General features: G+C 44.3%; 1 protein-coding gene across 1 annotated transcript in view; it reads left to right on the forward strand.

Moving 5' to 3' along the window:
* The window catches only part of LOC143925433 (uncharacterized), a 107,237-nt gene extending 89,543 nt beyond the window's left edge, over window positions 1-17,694 (forward strand). Inside the window, exons 2-3 of the mRNA XM_077449979.1 lie at window positions 12,729-12,805; window positions 17,266-17,694. Coding sequence (XP_077306105.1) covers window positions 12,729-12,805; window positions 17,266-17,455 — 267 coding nt within the window. The 3' untranslated portion in view covers window positions 17,456-17,694. The remainder of the gene's footprint in view (window positions 1-12,728; window positions 12,806-17,265) is intronic.
* Window positions 17,695-22,133: the final 4,439 nt, after the last annotated feature.

A 22,133-nucleotide genomic window follows, 5' to 3' on the forward strand; every position in this document is an offset into this window, starting at 1 on the left:
AGCCTGCACCTGGTCGGACGGTGCCTCCTTAGGTAAGCATAATCATCTAGTGGGAAAACGCCCTTCAGCAAAGCATCCTTCTTTAAAACAGGTATTTCTGTAGGAGTCTCCAACCAGTTATAATCCATGTCACCCCTTGTAGGTCCGTGTTAGGAGAAAACCCGGATCAGAGGGCTTGTAGCCTCATCAGACCCACGTTCTGTCACCATGTCCCAGGCTGACAGCGAGGACCTCACGGCTCCATTGTCTCCATCCGTTTCAGAAAATGGCAGCCAAAGGGCCTTCAGAGCATGGACCATTCCCAGGCTGACAGCCGAGCTGAGACGCAGGGGCGTCCCCTTCCCAGCAACAGCCAGAAAGGCAGAGCTTTTCCGGCTCCTGTTTCCTCCCCCCGCGGTGGTGGAGGCTTCGGCTCAGCAGGCCTCATTGGGCTCCATCGCCTCCTCTATCTCGCAGCTCCACACCCTGGTGTCGTCCCTCACAACCTCGATGTCAGATCTGCAGGGCCGAGTGGCCCTCCTCGAGACCCACCCCTCTGTTTCTCCACCAGTGCCAGCATCCCAGCCAGTTGTTAGTCTTCCCGCAGGTATCTCCGGAGGTGCACCAATAGTGTACCCGTCTCATTTGGTGTCAGCAAACATCAGGAAGGACATCTTAGAGGGCAAAGACGTCAATTTGGCTTCTCTTCTGATCTCGATCCACGAGCTGGCAGAGAATAAGGCGTATACTTGGGGGGACGTATCAGTGGTCCTCAAAGCCAAGGATCCCAGACTAGACAGGAAACTCTCTATCACCGAGTTTTCCCTGGCCTTCGGCATGATGAGGGACATCATTTGCTCAGCCTCCCCTGGCAGAAGGGAGGAGCTGGATCGGTACCTCCATGTGGTAGTTGACCTGGGGTACAAGTACGGCGGGTTTTCATTTTATGACTACCACCGCTCCTTCTCCACTAGAGCAGCTGCCAGGCTCTCCCAGTTCCAGACCCCTACGGACTGGAGCACCATGGACACCGAACTGTTCTGCTGCCACTTCGCGGGGCTACGGTCCCCTCTGTGTGCAATCTGCCAGTCAGCAACACATACTGCGGCCTGGTGCGCTACCTCAGTGGCAGCCCCGCCCTTCGACGGTCCATCTACCTCGGGTACCGCTCAGGGCCTGCAAGCACCAGCTCGCCCGCCACAGACCGATAAGCTAGGGCGCCCAGTTAAGACCATGGGCGGTGCTCCGATCTGCAACAACTACAACAGTGGGTCGTGTAACTTCAGTCAGTGTAGGCTGCTCCATGTGTGCACCCAGTGTCATAGAGCTCACCCCCGGCTCATGTGTGAGATCAAGCAGCTCAAAAGGTCTTGACTGAGCCGGCTCAATGTCGCATGGCTTAGTGTCTACCTTTCCAGTCACCCTACCCCCTCACTGTCCGCCTTCCTCGTCCAGGGCTTCACAGAAGGTTTTCACACTGGACTTATCTCTCTCCCTCACTTCACGCACGAATGCCAGAACCTACGGTCAGCAGCCACGGATGAACAAGCCATCGACCAACTGCTGCAATCTGAGCTAGATCAGGACTTTGTCATCGGCCCTTTTGAACAGCCCCCTTTCAGCACCTGGCGAGTCAGCCCTATTGGGCTTGTCAAGGGCAAGTTCTCTAATAAACTCAGATTGGTTTATGATTTGTCAGCGCCTCATTCCTCTACGGTTCCCAGCCTCAATTCTCTTATTCCCTCTGAGGAGTTCTCCCTTAAATATGCATCGGTAGACATGGCCATCCAGGCCATTCTTAAAACAGGCACAGGTACCTGGCTGTCCAAAGCCGACATCTCAAACGCTTTTAAACTTCTTCCCATCCACCCGTCCCTCTGGTGCTGGCATGGAATCAAGTGGAGGCAGCGGTACTACTTTGCCACTAAACTCACGTTCGGGTCCAAGAGTAGTCCTTGGCTCTTCGACACCTTCGCGCAGGCTCTTGCTTGGATCTTGTTACACGTAGCCCAGTGTCAGGAAGTCATTCATTATCTGGATGACTTCCTGCTGATAGAGCCACCCGGCTCTCCTCCACGAGATCTGGGTAAGTTGAGGGTAGTCTTCAATAATCTTAATGTCCCCATCGCCGAGCACAAGGTGGAGGGTCCGTCGCAGGCTATCACCTTCCTCGGGGTCAGCCTAGACACTAACACTATGCAGGCCAGCCTTCCCCCGGATAAACTGACCCGCATCAGGACGGTCCTGAGGGACTTCACTCATGCCAGAACTTGTACCAAGAGACAACTTCAGTCCCTTCTTGGTATGCTTAATTTCGCTATGCGCATCATCCCCCAGGGGCGCTCGTTCGTGTCACGCCTGTTAGCCTTGTTATCCCACTCTCAGGACCCGGAGCAAGTACTCAGCCTGGATTCCGCGGCTATGGCAGACCTAGCCATGTGGGAGGAATTCCTATCTTCTTGGAACGGAGTGTCCCTGTTCGTCCCCTCCGTGTCCGCCCTTTCACCTCGGGTGGTGACCGACGCGGCGGCCTCCACGGGCTTTGCGGCGATCTTTGGCAACCTCTGGCTCGCAGCCCCCTGGCCTCCACAGATACTGGCTATTCCTGGCTTCACTGAGACGTCCTCCCTGTTTGAGCTATATCCCATTGTAGCCGCTGCACACACCTGGGGCCGCAGCTGGTCGGGCCAGACGGTGGTCTTTTCTACAGATAACCTGGCCACTGCGGAGATTGTTAATAAAGGCAGGTCCAGGTCTCTACAGATTATGTCCTTCCTGCGGCGACTGACCCAGCTCTCATTATTGTTTCAGTTCAACCTTCATTGTTCCTTTGTTCCCGGCAAATTTAATCAGGCGGCGGATGCCCTCTCCCGCTTTAACTTTGTTTCATTTTTTGATCAGGTGCCCGGAGCCGAACCAACGTCAGCAGCTATCCCGGACTGGTCTCAACTGATCTTGGATTAGCCCCACACTTGTCAGCAGCAACTCTACTCATCGATCACTCCCTCTCAGACAATACCCGCAAGGCCTATCAGTCGGCCTGGAGGGCCTTTAGTCGCTTCGCATCATCTCACAATACAGAGTCCTCCCGGGTCAAACAAGTCCTTGCCTTCCTTTCCTACTGCCATTCGGACTTGGCATTGTCCTTCAACACAATCCGGTTGTACTTGGCCGGGGTACAACACTTCACGTCCCTCCAGGACCCTACCAAGCCCTCCTTATTTACCTTTCACGCCGTCCGGGCTCTCATGCGCGGCATTCAGAAACGTCGGCCAGTTTCCAGCATCAAACGGCTGCCTATCACAGGCGAAGTATTCAGGGACATGTCAGATATTCTGGCCTCTTCACCTTTCGGTCTCCATGTCAGTGTCGTCCTGCAAGCAGCCATACATCTGGCCTTCTACGGCTTCCTGCGGCCAGGCGAGTTTACCTGCAGTAGCCCCTCGGCACGTATGCTGTGCAAGCACCATCTAGTCAGGTTCGAGGACCATTTCATCTTGCACTTAGCGGTTTCCAAGACACAGCAGCTTGGCCCAGGTACGGACATACATTTCTATAAGACCTACAACCGCTGGTGTCCGGTTACTGTCCTCTCCCGCTTGTTGACCCTTTTGGCCGATCAACCAGGGACTGGCCCACTTCTACCCTTTCACTCAAAACCTCTCAACGCAGCCCAGTTCATGGAGCATGTCAGGATACTCCTGGGCATCCTTCACCTCAATCCTGCGCACTACTCAGGACATTCATTCCGCATCGGGGCAGCTTCAACGGCCTCCCGCCAAGGGGTCCCGGTCCATGTTATCAAAAAGTTGGGTAGATGGAAGTCCTCCTGTTTTGCACGTTACGTACCCAATCCGCAGATTGAGATGGCCCAGGCCTTTGTCAAACTTACCCAGTAACAGTCTGGGTTCAATAAAAATGCTTCCCCTACCTGAGTGTTTTGCCCCCTTATTTTGGTATACCGTACGTTAGACCAGGGCACACTTTCAGGTCCATTTCAAGTAAGCGAGTTTATGTTATCCTTGTCTTTCATCCTTATCCGTATCGGTCAGAGGGCTCTACACCATAAATAGAAAGGCCAGTATGGTGGCCTGAAATTATGGGTGGAGCCCGGTGGTATATAAGCAGCCGTTCGCCCATCCTTCCTCGTCGGTTCCGGTGCGCGATACCCGCCCACCCGCCCCTTTATCAGGCCTTTACTCTAGCACACTCCTCATATGAGTACTCATTTCACCCATTTCATATTTATTTCATTTTAAGGTATGCCCCCTTATTTTGGTATACCGTACGTTAGACCAGGGCACACTTTCAGGTCCATTTCAAGTAAGCGAGTTTATGTTATCCTTGTCTTTCATCCTTATCCGTATCGGTCAGAGGGCTCTACAGCATAATATATATATATATATATATATATATATATATATATATATATATATATATATATATATATACATATACACACAACATTCCAGTGTGGCTGTACAGTAAGTCCGATTAGTACAGATCAGACCGGATTTCTCAGTCACCCTGTGTACCTATTAGAGACAAAGGGTGACTTAGACATAGGAGGTGCATGGGGAGCTGAAACAAGGTTTTCACAACCACCCCGAGAGATCCTGGGTTCCACGGGCCCCCCTGACCCCCTCCGTCACATATACCATACCTGGAATTCCTCTTTAAATGTTCTACAAAATTATGTATTGTTTTTTTTAAGACTTTAGTAATACTTTAGGCTGGGTTCACACTTATGCAAATTGGATACGGGTTTACCTACATCCAATTCGCATGACAGGAGAGTGTGCCCGTCTTGCAATGGAGCCAGTTCACACACCTCCGTGGTGGCCGTGGCCTGCATTTGGAAAGGGTCCTGTGCGTCTTTGGTCCCGATTCAGGTGCAAATTCAGAACAGGGATGCCCTGGACCCCCCTAAAAATGTAATATATTGCAGTTTACCAGTCCTTAGATTAGGTGACTGCTTTATTTTTTACATAGTACAAAAAAGGACAAGTGGAATCCAAATCAAAACCTATTTGCTTCCTCCCAAAACTAAAAGAATCAAAGATACCCCCCCAAAAAATAAAATAAAGGGACTGTAACCAAGATGAAGAATATTTACCAAAATTACAGCATGACATGTACAGTACATACTTAAAATCTATTCTTTCGTTGTTCCTTAAAAATATAATTATACATTTTCATAAAATATACATCCAGTTCATATATACAAAATCAGAAATATACCATCCAGTAATATTAGTAAAGTAGTATAGTATAGTATTAGTGTATTGAAACCCTTTTCTTGATGTGTTTTGCGGGCTGCCACTGCTTCTTCAGGGCTGGGAAATTAACAAAACACAACTACAAGTTTCATTGATCTATCCGTAATAGACACATATGATAAGACATAACCCCCTAAAATGAAATATATGCATACCCTCAAACAAAATGTTCCTATCATACCCCAAGGCAGTGACGTTAAAAATCCTGATCTGAGAAGATAGGAGAACATTCCTGGCAAGGCTGTTGAGGTTAAAAGCTTTTTTTAAAGCAGATTTACTACTCTTCTCTCAGGTCAGGATAATTTACTGGGGTTATTCTCATTTTGTTTTTGGGGGAAGTAATGATCAATATATCATTCCCCCTTACTACTAATATCTGTTTTTGTAGTTAATATAGCGCTCCCCCGTGGGTCGGTGGCCCAATTCAATAACAGGTGATGGAACTCAGTCTTTAATTTTATTTAATTCGATATTTATTTTTTGTTCTTTGTTCATTCATTCATCTTTTGTTAGTTCATTCTTTTATGGGTGATTAGGACAGGTTTTTACCACCTACCTGCTTGTAATCTACTGAGTTTGTAAGTAATCAAGACATGTTATGTATATAACTGGGGGTGACAACTGGGTATTACGGATAGAACATGGGAATTTGTAGTTGGGTGTTATCAATTCCCCCGTCCTGAAGACTATTATTTTAGATATGTGTTTGCACAAAATATAACTTATTATATTTCAAGCTTTTTTTTATATATAGATGTGCTTGAGGTACACTTTATGGAATGCGTTATTATTTTATTAAGAAATAATAATAATAAAAAAAAATTCTTTAACCACTTACCGACCGAGCTGCTGCCACAACCGAAATATCCATCTCTTGAGGCGCCGGTCGGCTGTACGATAACGGTGGTCTCTGCGGTGGATTCACCGCAAGATCACCGCTATCGGCGGCGGGAGAGGTGCCAGCCCCCCTCCCGCCGCCCTCCCGCACCTTCCGCCGCTTACCGGAGCCGTCGGTAGCGGCGGAGGCGATTGGGTCCTTTCGCTAGCTGGGTATGGAGACGAGTGAGGCTAAGATGGCCCCCCCTCGTCTCTATACCATAGGAGGGCGGAAGCGACGTCAAAACGTCACTTCCGCCCATACCTCTTAAAGGTATATATTTTTTTAAATGTCATTTTTTCTTTCTTTTTTTTTGTTTTTTTGCATTTTAGTCCAAATATGAGATCTGAGGACATTTTGACCCCAGATCTCATATTTAAGAGGACCTGTCATGCTTTTTTCTATTACAAGGGATGTTTACATTCCTTGTAATAGGAATAAAAGTGATCCATTTTTTTTCTAAAAACAGTGTAAAAAATAAATAAAATCAATTAAAATAAATAAGAAAAGAAAAGGTTTTTAAAAACGCCCCGTCACGACGAGCTTGGGCACAGAAGCGAGCACATACGTGAGTAGCGCCCGCATATGAAAACAGTGGTCAAACCACACATGTGAGGTATTGTCGCGATCAGTAGATCGAGAGCAATAATTCTAGCCCTAGACCTCCTCTGTAACGCAAAAATTGCAACCTTTAGAATTTTTTAAATATCGCTTATGGATATTTTTGAGGCTAAAAGTTTGACGCCATTCCACGAGCAGGCGCAATTTTGAAGCGTGACATGTTGGGTATCAGTTTACTCGGCGTACCATTATCTTTCACAATATAAAAAAATTGGGCTAATTTTACTGTTGTCTTATTTTTTTATTCAAAAAAGTGAATTTTTTCCAAAAAAAGTGCGCTTGTAAGACGGCTGCGCAAATACGGTGTGAAAAAAAGTATTTCAATGACCGCCATTTTATTCTCTAGGGTGTTAGAAAAAAAACAATATAAAATGTTTGGGGGTTCTAAGTAATTTTCTAGCAAAAAAAAATGTTTTAAACATGTAAACACCAAATCTGAAAAAGAGGCCTGGTCCTTAAGTGGTTAAGTATGTACACGCCATGTTGTAATTCTGGGCTAGAAACTTCCTCTTTTGTACATTTAAAGTCCCTTTATTGTTTTTGGGCGGTACCTTTGATTCTGTGTACATTTTTGATTTTTTTTTTAGGCTTTTCTATACATCCAAACCTACTACCTTCATCCTGGTTATGATGTTGCCTTTTCTCTTGTTATCTACATACCAACTCCTGCCTGGTCTCAACTGGAACTCTAGCCCCTGCCTTGTTTGTTAGATTCCGTTCCATTCCAGTCCCTGTTCTTGCTTTTTGAACCCTTCATCTTGGGGTCCTGTTTTGTTTAACCCTGTGTGTGTTCTTTTCAAATTTTTTTTTTTTGCAATATTTCACAGAGTGGCAGAGTATGCTCAGATGACAGGTTCTCCTTTTCCAATAACTCTCTTCCTGGATACATTTTTCAGTTTTCTTCTCTCAGCAGCTCAGAAAGGTAAGGTAATATCTGATTAAGCAGAGATAGCTGGGCAAGTGATCTTCAGCCAGGCGAGGAACTCTCCACTATTTCATGGAGTGGCAGACTATGCTCAGATGCAGTGGCAGCATTTTTGGGGGGGCGCAAACAAACTGAAAAATTCTGAAAAATTCTGAAACAGAAACATCAAATGCAGCCACTGTGTCCATCATATGCAGCCACTGTGCCAATCATATGCAGCCACTGCACCCATGATATGCAACCACTGTGCCCCATCAAATGCGGCCACTGTGCCCCATCAAATGCAGCCACTGAGACCATCAAATGCAACCATTGTGCCATTCAAATGCAGCCACTATGCCCATCATAGGCAGCCTCCATGCCCAGGAAATGCAGCCTCTGTGCCCATCATATGCAGCCACTGTGGCTATCAAATTCAGCCACTGTGCCCATCATATGCAGCCTCTGTGCCCATGATATGTAGCCTCTGTGCCCCATCAATTGAAGCCTCTGTGCCCATCATATGCAGGCTCTGTGCCCATGAAATGCAGCCTCTGTGCCCCATCAATTGCAGCCTCTGTGCCCATGAAATCCAGCCTCTGTGCCCATCATATGCAGCCTCTGTGCCCATGAAATTCAGCCTCTGTGCCCCATCAATTGCAGCCTCTGCTCCCATCATATGCAGCTACCGTGACCCCCCCCCCCCTGTCCGCCTGCTCGCCTTCTGACCGGTACTTACCCCATCTTGGTGGCTGGTCAGGCAGCTGGTGCCAGCAGCGAGCTGTGGGATGGGTAGCGCTGATCAGGCGATGGCACCTGTGTTCTCTGTGCATCTCTTCTTCACTTCTGCTAGCTGGCCAATGGCCAATCAAGTGAAAGGTATTAGACCCAAGCCTCCTGATTGGCGGAGAGGTGGTTCAGTATTAGAAAAGAAAAAATTCATTTGCTTTTATAACACACCTTGGAGGACCACCTTTTTTAAGCCTATTAGAGCCTATGGCTCTAATCAGTTGCTTAAAACAGCCCTGCCACTGCAATTCAGGCATCCGAAAAGGGGCCTGAATAGGAGGGTGGCTACAGCGACCATGAATAGATTCACGCAATGCAATACATCAATCTATCCATTTGTCATATAGGGGACGGAGTGACAGAGGGGGGTGGTGCCCGTGCGCCCTTAATGGACGGGCCGCCCCTGCTCAGATGCAGGTTTTCCTTTTCCAATAATTCTCTGTGTTCCTGGACATATTAGTGGAAGATACATTTTTCAGTTTCCTTCTCTCAGCAGCTCAGAAAGGTAAGGTAACATTTGATGAAGCAGAGATAGCTGAGCAAGTGATATTCAGCTAGGTGAGAGGCTCTCCGCTGTCAGAACCAGCATATGTGCAGCCAATTAGGAGCTTAAGGTGATAGTAAACAGCATAAAAAAAGGCACCAGGCAGTTTAAGTCATAATGTGCTAGTATGCATTGCATACAAACGAGGCCTTCCAGAGGTTCTCTGTCACCGATGAAGGCTCTTCCATCTTCACCCAGTCTTCCTTCCAGGTCTGCAGGCTTCAGCAATATGAATGGCTGAGGCCGCAATGACGTCGCTTATGTGCATGGGAGTCACTGTTTATGGCTCTGAAGGAACAGTTTGGGTATGCTGTTCCTTCAGAGTGCATGTGCCAGTGACGTCACTGGTTGTATCTAAAGTAAATATCTTCGGTGCAGGTTTAGGAGATATTTACTGTACCTATAGGTAAGCCTTATTATGTCTTATTATGGGTAAGCCCATAAGTAAACATCATACAAGGGAGTTTACTCCTACTTTAAAAGCATGTATATTGTCCAGAAGATGAGTTAATGTGGGAAGCACCTTCCTGAATGGTACCAGAGTATTCCAGTTCCAGTGGGGTGGTTCTGTTTTCTTGCAGGGCCTGGGATTCTTCAAGCAGTTTGCCTATGTCTCCAGAGCCAGTGGCGTAACTAGAACCTTCAGGGCCCCCGATGCAAGAAACCATGAAGGGCCCCCCTGAACCCCAGCCAGGGCCCTTCCCTCCGAGTCCGGTGGTGGAACTCCAGCGCGTGGTCACAGGTATGACCTTTGTGAGCCCTGTAGTTCCACCACTGGTATCAGTAGTTTTTTTTAAATTATTTTTATTTTATTTTTAGGTGCCCCATTGGGGGACTGTCCCTAGGTAGGATGGGGTCCCCGTCCCCAGAAGAGATGAGGTCCTTTTCTCCAGGGCAAATGAAGTTACTGCCCCCAGGTGAGAAGGGGTCCCTGTCCCCAGGAGAGATGGGGGTCCCTGCCCCACGTGAGAAGGGGTCCCTGTCCCCAGGGGGAGATGGAGTGGGTATGTAATGGTGTTTGGGGGATGGGGTCCTCTCACTCACCATGACCAAGCTGCAGCCCGCTCACTCATTCATGTTGGCCTGGGCTTCATCCAGTGTGCTGGACGGGCAATTAGCATATCTCCCAGAAAGACCTTTCATCATCTGTATATGACGGGGGAGGAGGGGGGCTGGCAGACAAGCCTGCAGTGTCCTCCGGGGAGCCGGCTCTCATAGGGCTGCACTGCATCTGTGTGCTTAAAGTTTGTTTACCCGGGAGAAGTATGCAGTGCAGTGTGGGCCAGACACAGGGAGGGCGGAGCAGGAGAGGGGTACTCTGAGGAGCCGGCCGAGGCCATGCGGGGAATGCAGAACTAAAGAGCAGCCAGTGTGATAGTCGAGCATGGAGCTCTGCTAGTCACCCTCCACCTCCAGCCACTCATGTGCATGGTGCACTGGTACCCCTAGCTGCCTATGCTGCTGCCGGCCATATGTAGAGGGGGCTGCATGAGCCACCTGCATCACAGGGCCCAGTTGTGGTGGCGACTGCTGCACCCCCTATAGTTACACCCCTGTCCAGAGCTACTCTGGACACTGCATGGGTCACTGTTTGAAGATAATCCCGAGTAGCTGTATTTTGTATAGTTTTACTGAAGTAGTAATTCTCAGCTTGACTCTCTGTTGCTATAGAGTCTTGTAGAGACTATGCTAATGCAGCCACATTTTAAACTGACTGATTCCCAGAGACATTGCTACAAAGTGCCCATGTTTGGGCAGCTTTCACAATCTGTTTTGTAATATTCTGCAGTGTGTTGCAGTTACTCCCTGTCTGATCATTTCCCTAATTACATATTCTATTGCAAGAACCAATACAGGCATACTGGTAGGTCAATTGGCTCAACTGACTGCTACAGGAATACAAACTAAACTAGATTAAAGTGGCAGATGGTGGTATATTTTTTGAGGGGGGCGGCCAATAGGATAATTTCTCCTCTTAGCCAATCGAGTGATGGGTCTTAGGACCAGCTTCCTGATTGGCCAGGTGGAGAATCAGGAAGACAATAGCGAATATTAATTGGCTATTGTCATACAACCCTTTTTTTAAGCCAATTTTTATTTTTTTTAAGCCTCAAGCTCTAATCATGTGCTTCTAAAAAAAAAAAAAAACCTTAGAATCGAAGCATCCGGAGCTCTACATGTAGAATAGGGACCGGGTACATGGATTGGGGCAGGGCGGGGCCACTGATTAGCACCTTCAATTTTAAAATATAAAATATAATTTTTTCCTGCATACTGATTAGCATCCAACGTAGAAGAATTAGTTGCTGATAAATTATATTGCAAAATTTCTGTCATCATATATTTGCTTTCTGGTTTATAAAGCTTGCAGTATTTGTGGCCACTATGCTTTGGAATCTGCAGTTACATGCACATGGCATTGAAAAAATGGTAAGTCAAAGCTTTGGGGCTTTGTATAAGGGTGCGGTCTACAGTCAGTGGAAACAGCAAATTCCAATATGTTCTGGAATTGAAGGGAATTCCAAGCAGGTATTTAATTTGCTTTATGGAACACCACACCTGGAAGCTTTACACAAATAATAATAATAATCTTTTTGGCTGGATACCTAATACACTTACTGAGCTACCCACTTTTTGACTCTGTGCCAATTTTCTCTTTGTTGAGGGAGGTTATTATTCTAAGGTTAGTAATTCCGAGCAAGGTCAGTTGAGGTAAATTACAATTTGCTAATTATAACAAACAAAGTTAACATACATAAAACATTTTTATAAATATATATAAATGATAAATATTTTCAAATAAATGTTAAAATATTATATAATATATTATAATATTATTTGAATATTTATTTTCAAATATTATAAATATTATATAATAAATATAATATAATATTTTACAAATATTTTCAAGTAGTAAGTATCCAGTGATTAATAAAGCTAAAATATTCTGGCCTAAGTGACAAATTGTCTAAGACAGTCTGTTTGTGCTACCCATAGCAATCAGAGTTTTCAATTCAACTCTCAGATACTTAGATATGCAGATACAAATACTGATACGAGGATAGTGAATTTGATTGTTTGCTATTGCTATAGAGCAACACAAACTGAAAGAGACCAGTCAATTTTAAGTTTTATCATTGGTCATTGGCCTATCAAAACTTTGGGCATCAAGTAAAGATTACCAGTGAAATGCCACTGCAAGCAAAAAGCATGGTCAACCTGCTATAGTCAAGAAGTCTACCCAAATTACTTTTTTGCACTTTATATATTTAAAAGCAGATTTGAGCTTCTCGTGTTACTTCTGAGAGAGAGACAGACTGTGCTGTTACAGTGTTTTGTGTTGTTTAACTTCCCTGAGGACCGCAGAGAATGGGACATGGAACCAGGGAACCCCTCTGAATTTTTTTTTCCCAGAGTGGGAATCTAAACAGGAATACTGAAAGTCATAAAGATGAAATGGGAAACACATTCAATGAGCACAGTGACAATTAAAGCCACTCGGTAGGCAAGCTGTATGCTGACTCAGTTTAAGTGCAAATCTTCTATGAATGACCTCAGTGCCCTTTTAACCTTCGTAGATTAATTAAAATGAAAATACATCAAAGCAAAGAAGTCATCAAAGCAAAGAATATATGTAATAAGACAGACTTTAAAAAAAGTGTTTCTTTTGTGAACCAAATTTTGGAAGCCATTTTAATTTATTGGGTTATTTATGTTATATGATCTGCATTTCAGCTGGAACTTCAGAGGAGCAAGGCTGTGAGAATTAAGAACCTTCTCAGCCAGCTAATTTACAATAAGAAACTTCAGAGGTAAGCTATAACTTGGTGTTGGGTCAACTCCCAATAAATGATTACTGTTGATAAAGTTATTCTTTGAAGGTTGAGAATTTCTTTGGACATAGTTACTTAAAGAGTCAGTCCACCTAGAAAATGTAGGTGAGCAGGAACACTTAAACTTTCCAGGTGGACAGCAACAGAACAATGAATTATGGCAGGGAGATTCTGTTACTGTAGTATTAAAAATGTATAAGAAGCCAGGGTGTTACTCAACCCGCCAAGTACCATCTATACCACATATCTTTTTTTGGGTCTACTGACCCTTTAAACCTGACCATCGATCCAGTACAACACTGTGAAAGAATGGCAATTCATCAAAAGAGAGGACTTCGCCTGTGTTCTCCTATCTTGAAGTCCACACTTTGAGTGAAACTAGAGTGACCAGCAAATTAAGAACCATGGTAGAATAACTGATATATAATCCAGTTAGTCATAGCCAACAGTAAATGTCCTCTTTTAAAATAGCTTCATTACTGCTTGAGTTAGGAGACGTGTCTACCTCTCCTTCCCGCTCAAGTGCAATTGATAGTAGTTTTCTGTTAAATTTCAGTATGGAAATTTAGCCATATTCTGGAAATGTCTGCTCACATTTCCAGCATTAAGCAGTATAGCTATAATTCTAATAAATTCTTGACATTTTTACATATGTGTTTTTTTCCCCTTTAATTTAGCAATCGATTTATGTTTCCACTTAGTTATATATATATATATATATATATATATATATATATATATATATATATATATATATATTTTTTTTTTTACTAACAGAATAACCTATAAAATAGTGTAATTTGTAAGTAAGTATTAGTAAGAAAAAATGTAATGCCAAAATAAATCAGTTGTTTTTCTTTTGTATGTAATTGAATATGGCCTTTGTCTGTGATTTTCCTACAGAAGATAGTCATATATATTCCCATCCACTGTTTTTTTACCTTTAAGTTTAACTGTAATAAATAGGATTCAGCTCCCTGGAACCCTTTCTGAAGTTTTTATTTACGAGCACCCATGTGGTTCAAACTGCTGAATTTATGCTTTAGTCTTTTAAAAGGTGTAACCTTGCCTTAACTTTTTACTCTATAAATTCTGTCCAGAAACTGAACATCCTTTGAAGAAAAGAGAGTGAGAGTTTAGTGTCAGATCCCAGACAAAGTTTAAAATGTTTTATTTAGTGCCTGGATTTAGATCAAAAATTCAAATAACTCAAAGTAGACAAGGCTTGTCTTGAAGGAGCAGTTCTCTCCTGTAATGCAATCCATCATTGTGCCATATTCAAACATACAGACTTATTTATAGACAGTCTATACATGGGGTTCTACACATGATGGAAATTGTAGACCAGGGTCAGGTAGTGAAAAAATATGATCTCCAGTCCATAGCTTAAAACAACACAAAAAACTGATAGTGGTTTCCAGTGGCTTGAATTTGAATGACCCACTGGTGTACTTTATAGGATCCTATATCCACGGTTTCCTGTGATGGTTATGGGAGAGATAACCTCAGCCTTGGTTTCAGCTAGCCCATGCCCCCCCAGTTAAATTTGTGTAGGTTATCACAGATAGATGGAATGTGTTCACACTGGCAATAGTAAGAACTTCTATGTCTATATGTACGTAATCAGTGGTAATTAGGCAAAATGCTCACAAAGTATTTTCGGTGGCACTAGTCCCTAGCTTTCCTAAATATTTGGTTACAGCACAATAATTTAGTGACATCAATGGCATAAAAGGAACTGGATTGTTTCTGTAAACATTTTTTTAAGGCTAGATAAAGTAATAGCACTTAAATTATAAAAATAGGAGATCACTTATTAGGAAATACCCAAGAGGCATACATAACACACAGTTTATTCCATACATGCTGGTCACTAAGCAAACTGAAAACTGGTCCAGTGCTGTAAGATGTCATAGGTGACTCCCTGCAGTGGCTTGACTGTGTGGTTCAATTTCCAGGCTTTTTCCAGGCATTTGTCAGGGATTTGTACTTTACTGTTGGATTCTTTATCAATTTTAAGATGAACAAATGGACAGACCATGTTGGGTTGTGTATTAATGGGAGGTTAAGTGAGTTGTGAATTTAAAAGTTTTTAGGTGTCCATGTATCTGTTTCCTCCAAGCTATAGATAAGCTGTTGAATCAAGTTTGATTTGAATTTGACTTTTAATGTAGAGGTAAATGTATAAGTGCAATTATTGTTAGATTTTTTAATTTATTTGTTATGACTTTACTGTATGCTGCTATGTGGAAGAGGTTGCTGTGAAATTAAAGATTGCCATAAACTGTATGAGTTGTATCGGGAACCAGTCAAAATTTCCTCAGTCAGTGACCCTGTAGGTTGCCTCTCGCCCAACATCCCTTGATTGAAACATCAAAAAAGCTTGGTAGGGTAAATAGATAAAAATATATACCAGGGTATAGCTAGCCTTACTTAAATTTTTTTTTGTTTTAATATAGCTCTAAATAAAGTATCACATTTTACAGAATGGGGGGGGGGGGGTGTAGTAAAAGACACAAGGGTTCCCCATAATACCTGCTGGGGAAGGTCAGGAATCAGATAGCCAGGAACTCTGGAGACATTTCAGAGTAAGTGAACCCAAGGGGTGTGATCTACAAATAGACTGTCCAGTTTGCAAGGGAAGTTGATGTGAATGTGGTGAAAGCTCTGTGGATTTCCATCATCCAAACATGTGTAGCGCTTATCCCCGCAGGAGCCACTGGTGATGATAGGCCCTCTGTTCTGCCATGACTCTCTTAACTGCTCGGTCCCTGCTGACACACTTGGTCATAGACTAAAAGTCAGCTACACCTGTGTGATTTAAGTATTAGAAATTAGAACACAGAAGTTAAGCCACAAGCAGCTTGGTGATAGAATAATTGAACGTATAATGGCAAGGCAAAAAAACAAGCTGTAAATCAATAAACAATTAATTGCCCAGACTCACGGACACTATAATGGATAAATGGTCAATAAACCTCTAACCTGCACTTTATTATAGAATTATAGCAAGTTTAAACTGACCCAGATGCCATTAGAGTCTCCAGAATGGCATCAACTACCTTAGAAGACAAAAAAGGTCCTTTTGTGCTCACTTCGCTTACAGCGGGTTGATGTATGTGTTTCTATTGTATGGGGTACCCCTGAATGTGGATGTAACTACCTGGTACCTGATATTCAATGTTGGCCTCCTTTTGGTGGGGCCCAGCTCTAGTTGGTGCACATAAACTGTCCTTTTGTCCCAGTGGCTTGGCAATCAGCAGGTTCCAGCAATCAGGCCCAAGTGGCTCAGTCTCTCAGCCCAGATCCTCAAACAGGCTGCAGTATCTCCATGATGTAGCAACAGGCCTCGCCAGCTCAGGTTCCATGACACAGTGGCTCTCTCTGTGGCTCAGTCTCTCATTCTGGTCCTCACAAGCTTTATACCCTGACTCTAAAGACACAGCAAAGGCACCAAACTCCACACTGACCATGTCCTCTCTGATGCCATGCACAGACCTCAGCAACAGATTTGCTCTGTTCCATTCACTGAGCTGATCTCCCTGAGCTTTGTAAATTTGCACAGTAAAACACTGTCCTTTGTAGTGCAAGGAATCTTTGATATTGTAGTTCTGCAGCCGTATCACTCCAATAACTTGCATTACCTTGTAATCCTTCTGCAAATACAAATCCCATGAACATCCCCCGTGTGCACCATCCATTGAAGGAAGGAGTGGCTTAACTCTATTTTTCTCCGCCTTGCTGTTGATTAGTTTGAGTTGCTGCTGCTGGAGGGGGGGGAGACTTTACCACAAAACTTGCATTGCCTCCAAGTCACTGCAGCTATAGACAACCTCTGCAGAGAAATGAGTATGTGCCAGAGAGCCACTTAGATCTCAGTGCAGCGCAGAGGAAGAAAGAAGCCCACCAATGGTACTTACATCATTGTGTAACTAGGGCTTGAATAACCATGTGGTGGTTGATGTGTTATTGAATGGCACAGGATTCATTTAACAAATCCTTCAAGCAGAACTATATTGTTCTTAAAATACCCTTACACAGGTAGAATTTTTTTATTCTGCTCCTTTATCTACATTGACAGCCACCCACTGATTTACAAATCTGTGCTGACATGCAGTATGATTTGCAGTGGTCTACATCTATCAGGGAGAAATGTTGGGCAACCATTGCTCAATGAGGGCTGTCAAAGTTTACACAGGGAAATGGGTGTAAATACGTTGGAACTTGACATCTGTGTCAAGACTATCATTGGCATTTGTCCACCTGTGTGCAGCAGAGTAAAAGGAGACAGCATCATAGGACACTTACAACATGAGGGTTTTTTAATTGAGCATTGTGTGGGAGCCTTATTGGGTAATTCCAGTAAAACAGTTTAAGAGGAAATAGTCATTAAGCTTTCTGTGACTCTAAGTATTTCATCACTTCCTCTTTCCCTGCAGAATCTTCAATGGAATCACCAATGCTTATAGGCCGAAACTTAACACCGTTAATCACAAATGCTGCCATCCAAAACTGGGCATCCCATCTGCTGAATTTAGCCACTGCAACAGTTATCACTTACTTGTATGTGAAAACAAACTTGCTAAAAATTCTGTAACACTACAAACTAACATAAAACTGAGCTTCTAACGGAACATACAGCAATTTATATGAAATATTAATATTTATCCATTAAACGCAATAGCTAATTTTCCCCTTGTGAGGTTTCTGAAACCACTTAAAATTCTGCCCTGCTGTGATGAGCTAAAAGCTCTGTAATTTATGCAACAAGCAGTATACTGATCACTTTTACTTTCCTTGTAGATGGTTTACAACACTGTTACAGGTATTTACTGTATGCAATATAAAGTATATGTAGCAGCACAATATTAAAGGACTTAACTTACCATTTAGTCCCAGGCTATATGCGCTGATCAATAACTTATTTTAACTTGTGTTATGTATAATCAGTAATCTTTCTTTATAGTCACATCCTAAAGGGAAAGGATGGTGGGAATAGAGTTTATCAACACAAATTCATATTTAAAATCTATTCCAACTACAGCTCAGAAAGTTCCACATTTCATACCTGATTGGGTGTGCAAAGCCTGGTACATACTAAGGCCGCGTACACACGGGCGGACTGTCTGCCCAACTTAGTCCGCTGAACAGTGTTTCAGCGGACAATCCGCTCATGTGTGTGTAGGGGTCAGCCCCTAGGATTACTGAACTATATTGCACTGTGTTCCATCTATAATATATACAGCCTGCTATTTCCAGTTTAGCCACAAGATGTCACTGTTGCTGCCGACCCTTCAGAGGAGAGGAAACAGGAAGTGGCAGAGAGAGAGAACTGTGAGGAGTGTGTGGGCAGCTGAGGAATTCCTGTGCGGAGCTGAGGAAAAGTCAAGTCTGTCCTGAGGAGAGGGAGACTTTGTGTGGATAAAGAGTCGCAGTATCCAGCTAAAGATCGGGCACCTCGGGCAGAGAGAGAGAGCTGTGGTGATTTTGGGCCGCATCTGTGTTCATCCATCCGTCCCAGACGGGCAAGCTGCAGCACTAGGAACTGGACTTCACCTGCCTCATGAAGGAGGCCAAGACAAGGGACCCTCCAGCTGTCTAACAAACTGTGAGTGAGCACCGGTGCTGGATTGTGATAGGGAATAGTACAGTCCCTACTGAGATAGTACGTTGTAGAAACGTGTCCCGATAAGCGGGAATCAGGCAGGACATATTAGAAGAGGGTAGCCTGTATCACTGTGCATGTGTTGGCGGGAAAGCCATTTTGTGTACCACATTCCAGTTAGCCTTACTGTAAACTACTGTGAATTGTTAATACTGTTATCCTCCTCCTCCGGCCATTATATCTTACTGTTTAATAAAGCCGGTTTTTGTTTCAGCCTCCTTGTCTGCTGTCCCGTACTTGAAACCTGCATTGCGGTCTCCTATACCTCTGACCGCTACAAGTGGCGCTGCGAGCAGGGTACGGTTACAGAGATGGAGGCGGCTGAAGGCAACGTACCTGATGTTGATGTGAATGCCTTAGGTAATGGTGGAACCCCTACAAGGACCCTCCCTATGGGCATGCTTTTTAACTTGTTGCCAAAATTTGATGGCCAGAACATGTCACTGTCAGACTGGGTGACGAGATTACAGAGCGTTGCTAGAATTTACAATGTCAGCCCAGAGCTACAGGTGGAAATTGCTTTGGCTGCCCTGGAGGGTGAAGCGCGGAAAACTGTTTGCTTACAACCGGAAGCTACGCGCAGTACCTTGAAAGAGATTGTGCGCTTTCTAGAAGAAATATACGGTGAAACAGCTAGTGCGGGCCACCTCCGGGCAAAGTTCTTCTACCGGGTACAGCAGGAAAATGAAGGGGTCTCACAATATGCAACGGCTCTACAGGAAGTACTGGCTGAGATACAGAAAAAAGAGGCAGACGGGATAACCGCCATGGGATCCGCAGACCGGATACTGAGGGAACAATTGATCCTGGGACTCTACAGCTCTCACCTGAGACAAGCCCTACGGGAACGAGTCAGAGTGGACCCTACACTGAATTTTCGGCAAATATTGGCTGAGGCCGTGGAGCGAAGTAAAGAAGAAATTTATGCCTCTGGAGTGATACGGACCCAGACCGCCTCCCTCGGGGTTGCGAAGAATGAAGAGGTCCTGGTTAGAGTGGTGCAGGACCTACAAAGCTCCCTGGGTCTCATGCATGAGAAGTTGACGCAAATAGAGAGACGGATGGATTTGAGCTACCCCCCTGAGGTTGCATATCTGGGGCAACAACAACCTTATCAGACTGCCTCGATGGTTCCTGCACCAGAGCATCCTTACCCACGTATTCCCACCTACCGAGTCCCTCAATATCCTCCAGTGAGCTCGGCCAGTCCAGGCCTACGGGCGCCTCCCGCACACAGACAGAGAGAACAACGCAGAGAGGCTCAGTGCTGGCGGTGTGGAGAAAAAGGACACTTCGCTAGAGAATGCCGGAGGGACCTGCCTAGACGCCCAGAGCCGGCGTTAAACTTCAGGCCCCCGCAGTAATGAGGCACACTGCGGGGGAAGTAGAGTGTCAGGCCACTCAGCACAGCTCCGAACACCTGGTTGCAGGATGTCCCACCATAAGAGCCGAGTTTGAAGGCATTCCAGTCAACTGTTTAGTGGACACCGGATCACAGGTAACGACCATGCCTCAGTCATATTTCAACCGTTACTTTCAAGCACTGGCCAAGCCAGAACAGGGGACATTGATCCGGGTCACAGCAGCTAACCAGCAACAGTGACATCTTGTGGCTAAACTGGAAATAGCAGGCTGTATATATTATAGATGGAACACAGTGCAATATAGTTCAGTAATCCTAGGGGCTGACCCCTACATGTGGGCTTCAGCGGACTTTTTCAGCGGACAGTCTGACGAACAAAGTCTTACGGAATTTCCGTAAGACAGTCCGTTCAAACTTGATTTTGTCCGTCCAAACTTGGTTTCAGCGGACAGTCCGTTCGTGTGTAGGCAAGTTGGACGAACTAAGTATGGCGCATGCTCAGAAAGGATTTACACGGCCGAAGGTTGCATTGCAGTGTATAGGACGTCGTTTTTCTAGTCCCGTCGTACGTGCTGTAGACGTCATCGCGCACGCTTTCAGCGGACTGTCTGCTCATCGTGTGTGGTCAAGTCCGTTCATGCAAATTTTGAACGGACTGTTTGTCGGATTGTCTGACGAACTTAGTTGGGCAGACAGTCCGCCCGTGTGCACGCGGCCTTAGTCTTTTTTCGTTTAACCCAGAGAGCAGAGCGAAACAGATTGCTGTACTAATACAAGTGATGTTAGTACAGCGATCTCCCCTGCTGTGCTAACCCCCCCCCCCCCCCTCCAGAACACACTATGCTGATCGAATGCTGGTTTTCCAGCATGCTCATTTGACAGAATACAGTAGTGAGGTTGGCTTCTGTCGGACAGGCAGTTGTACACATCAACAGTCTTTAATGTACTGGCTGATTTCGGCCAGTATTCAACTTGTACGTATCTGGCATAAGGTGGTTACACAGGATAGGCATGGGCAAAGTTTATACATGTGCCAGGGAGCAGAGCTGGAACTCTCAAAACTAAACCCATCAATTATTTTTTTTATTTTTTTTTATAAATTCTTTATTTTTAAAGAAACAGTGTTACAATTCCACACAAAAAAACAAAACAAAAAAAATCTCACAATTATAACATAGCATTTATCGTAAAACTTGCCAATCACATGGCTAACAAAATTTGCTATTAAAAATACTGCTATACTGTATTGTCATTAAATTATGTAATATTTTAAAGCGATTAACCAAGTAGTGTCCTGGCTAAGAGCAAGAACAGAAAAACCAAGGATATAATAATAAAAAAAAAAAAAATTATATATATATATATATATATATAAAAAGGGAGAAAAGAAAGAAGAGAAGAAAAAAAATAAAAAAAGGCCCCAAACACAATCGCCCAATTGCTCCTCTATTCACTGTTAGCTAAATCCTACGGGGTATATTGGTAGTCCAATTTCTGACGAGAGGCTAGAGAGATTTGTTCTATCTGTTTCTTATAGATAAAATAAGGGGCCCAGTCTCTCCTCTTACTCTTTCAGCATCATAATAAGGTTTTCTATTTGTTGGATTTCTGTTACCCTGGTAAGCCAGTATGTTCTAGTTGGAGGGGTGGTACTCTTCCACAATGCCGAAATGCACGCCCTCACTGCCGTAAGGAACTGTTTTAGAGGTGAGTTTTTGTATTTTTTAATAGATAGAGGGATATTATATAGTAAGAAAACTGCTGGGTTTTCCCCAAGGGATACACCTGTAATTGTTTTAACCGATTCAGCAACCATTATCCAAAACTCAGGTTTGGACATTCCCAAACTATATGTAACAAGGTGCCCTCAGACAAACATTTGAAACCTGTGGGAACATCTGATGCAGTAAGATCCTGTCCTTCTGAGCCTGGGAAAATGTAACCCCCCCCCCCCCAAGTCCCTTTCCCATGATTGTAGGAAAGCGAGTTATTGTAGTGCTTCCAGCCTAATCCATGAGGCATAGAAATGTGACAGCGAGTGTCTCAATGGTTCTCCCCTTAAGCATAGTTGTTCAAACACAGAAGGTGCATGTACTACAGTTGGCAATGATCAGAGGAACTTACTAAGCTGTGCTATCAAAGAAAATCCAGGTCTATGAAGCTGCACTCCACCTCTCTGCTCGTCATCAGCCGATTACCTAATAAAAAATGTAAAAGCCTACTAAAGCCCTGCTGTAGCAGGGCTACAAAGTAAGGGTCTTTTAGGCTGTACTCAGAAT

Source organism: Lithobates pipiens, unplaced genomic scaffold (assembly GCF_037356315.1).
Source record: "Lithobates pipiens isolate NorthernLeopardFrog02 unplaced genomic scaffold, aLitPip1_a1.2 Scaffold_22, whole genome shotgun sequence".
NCBI lineage: Eukaryota > Metazoa > Chordata > Amphibia > Anura > Ranidae > Lithobates > Lithobates pipiens.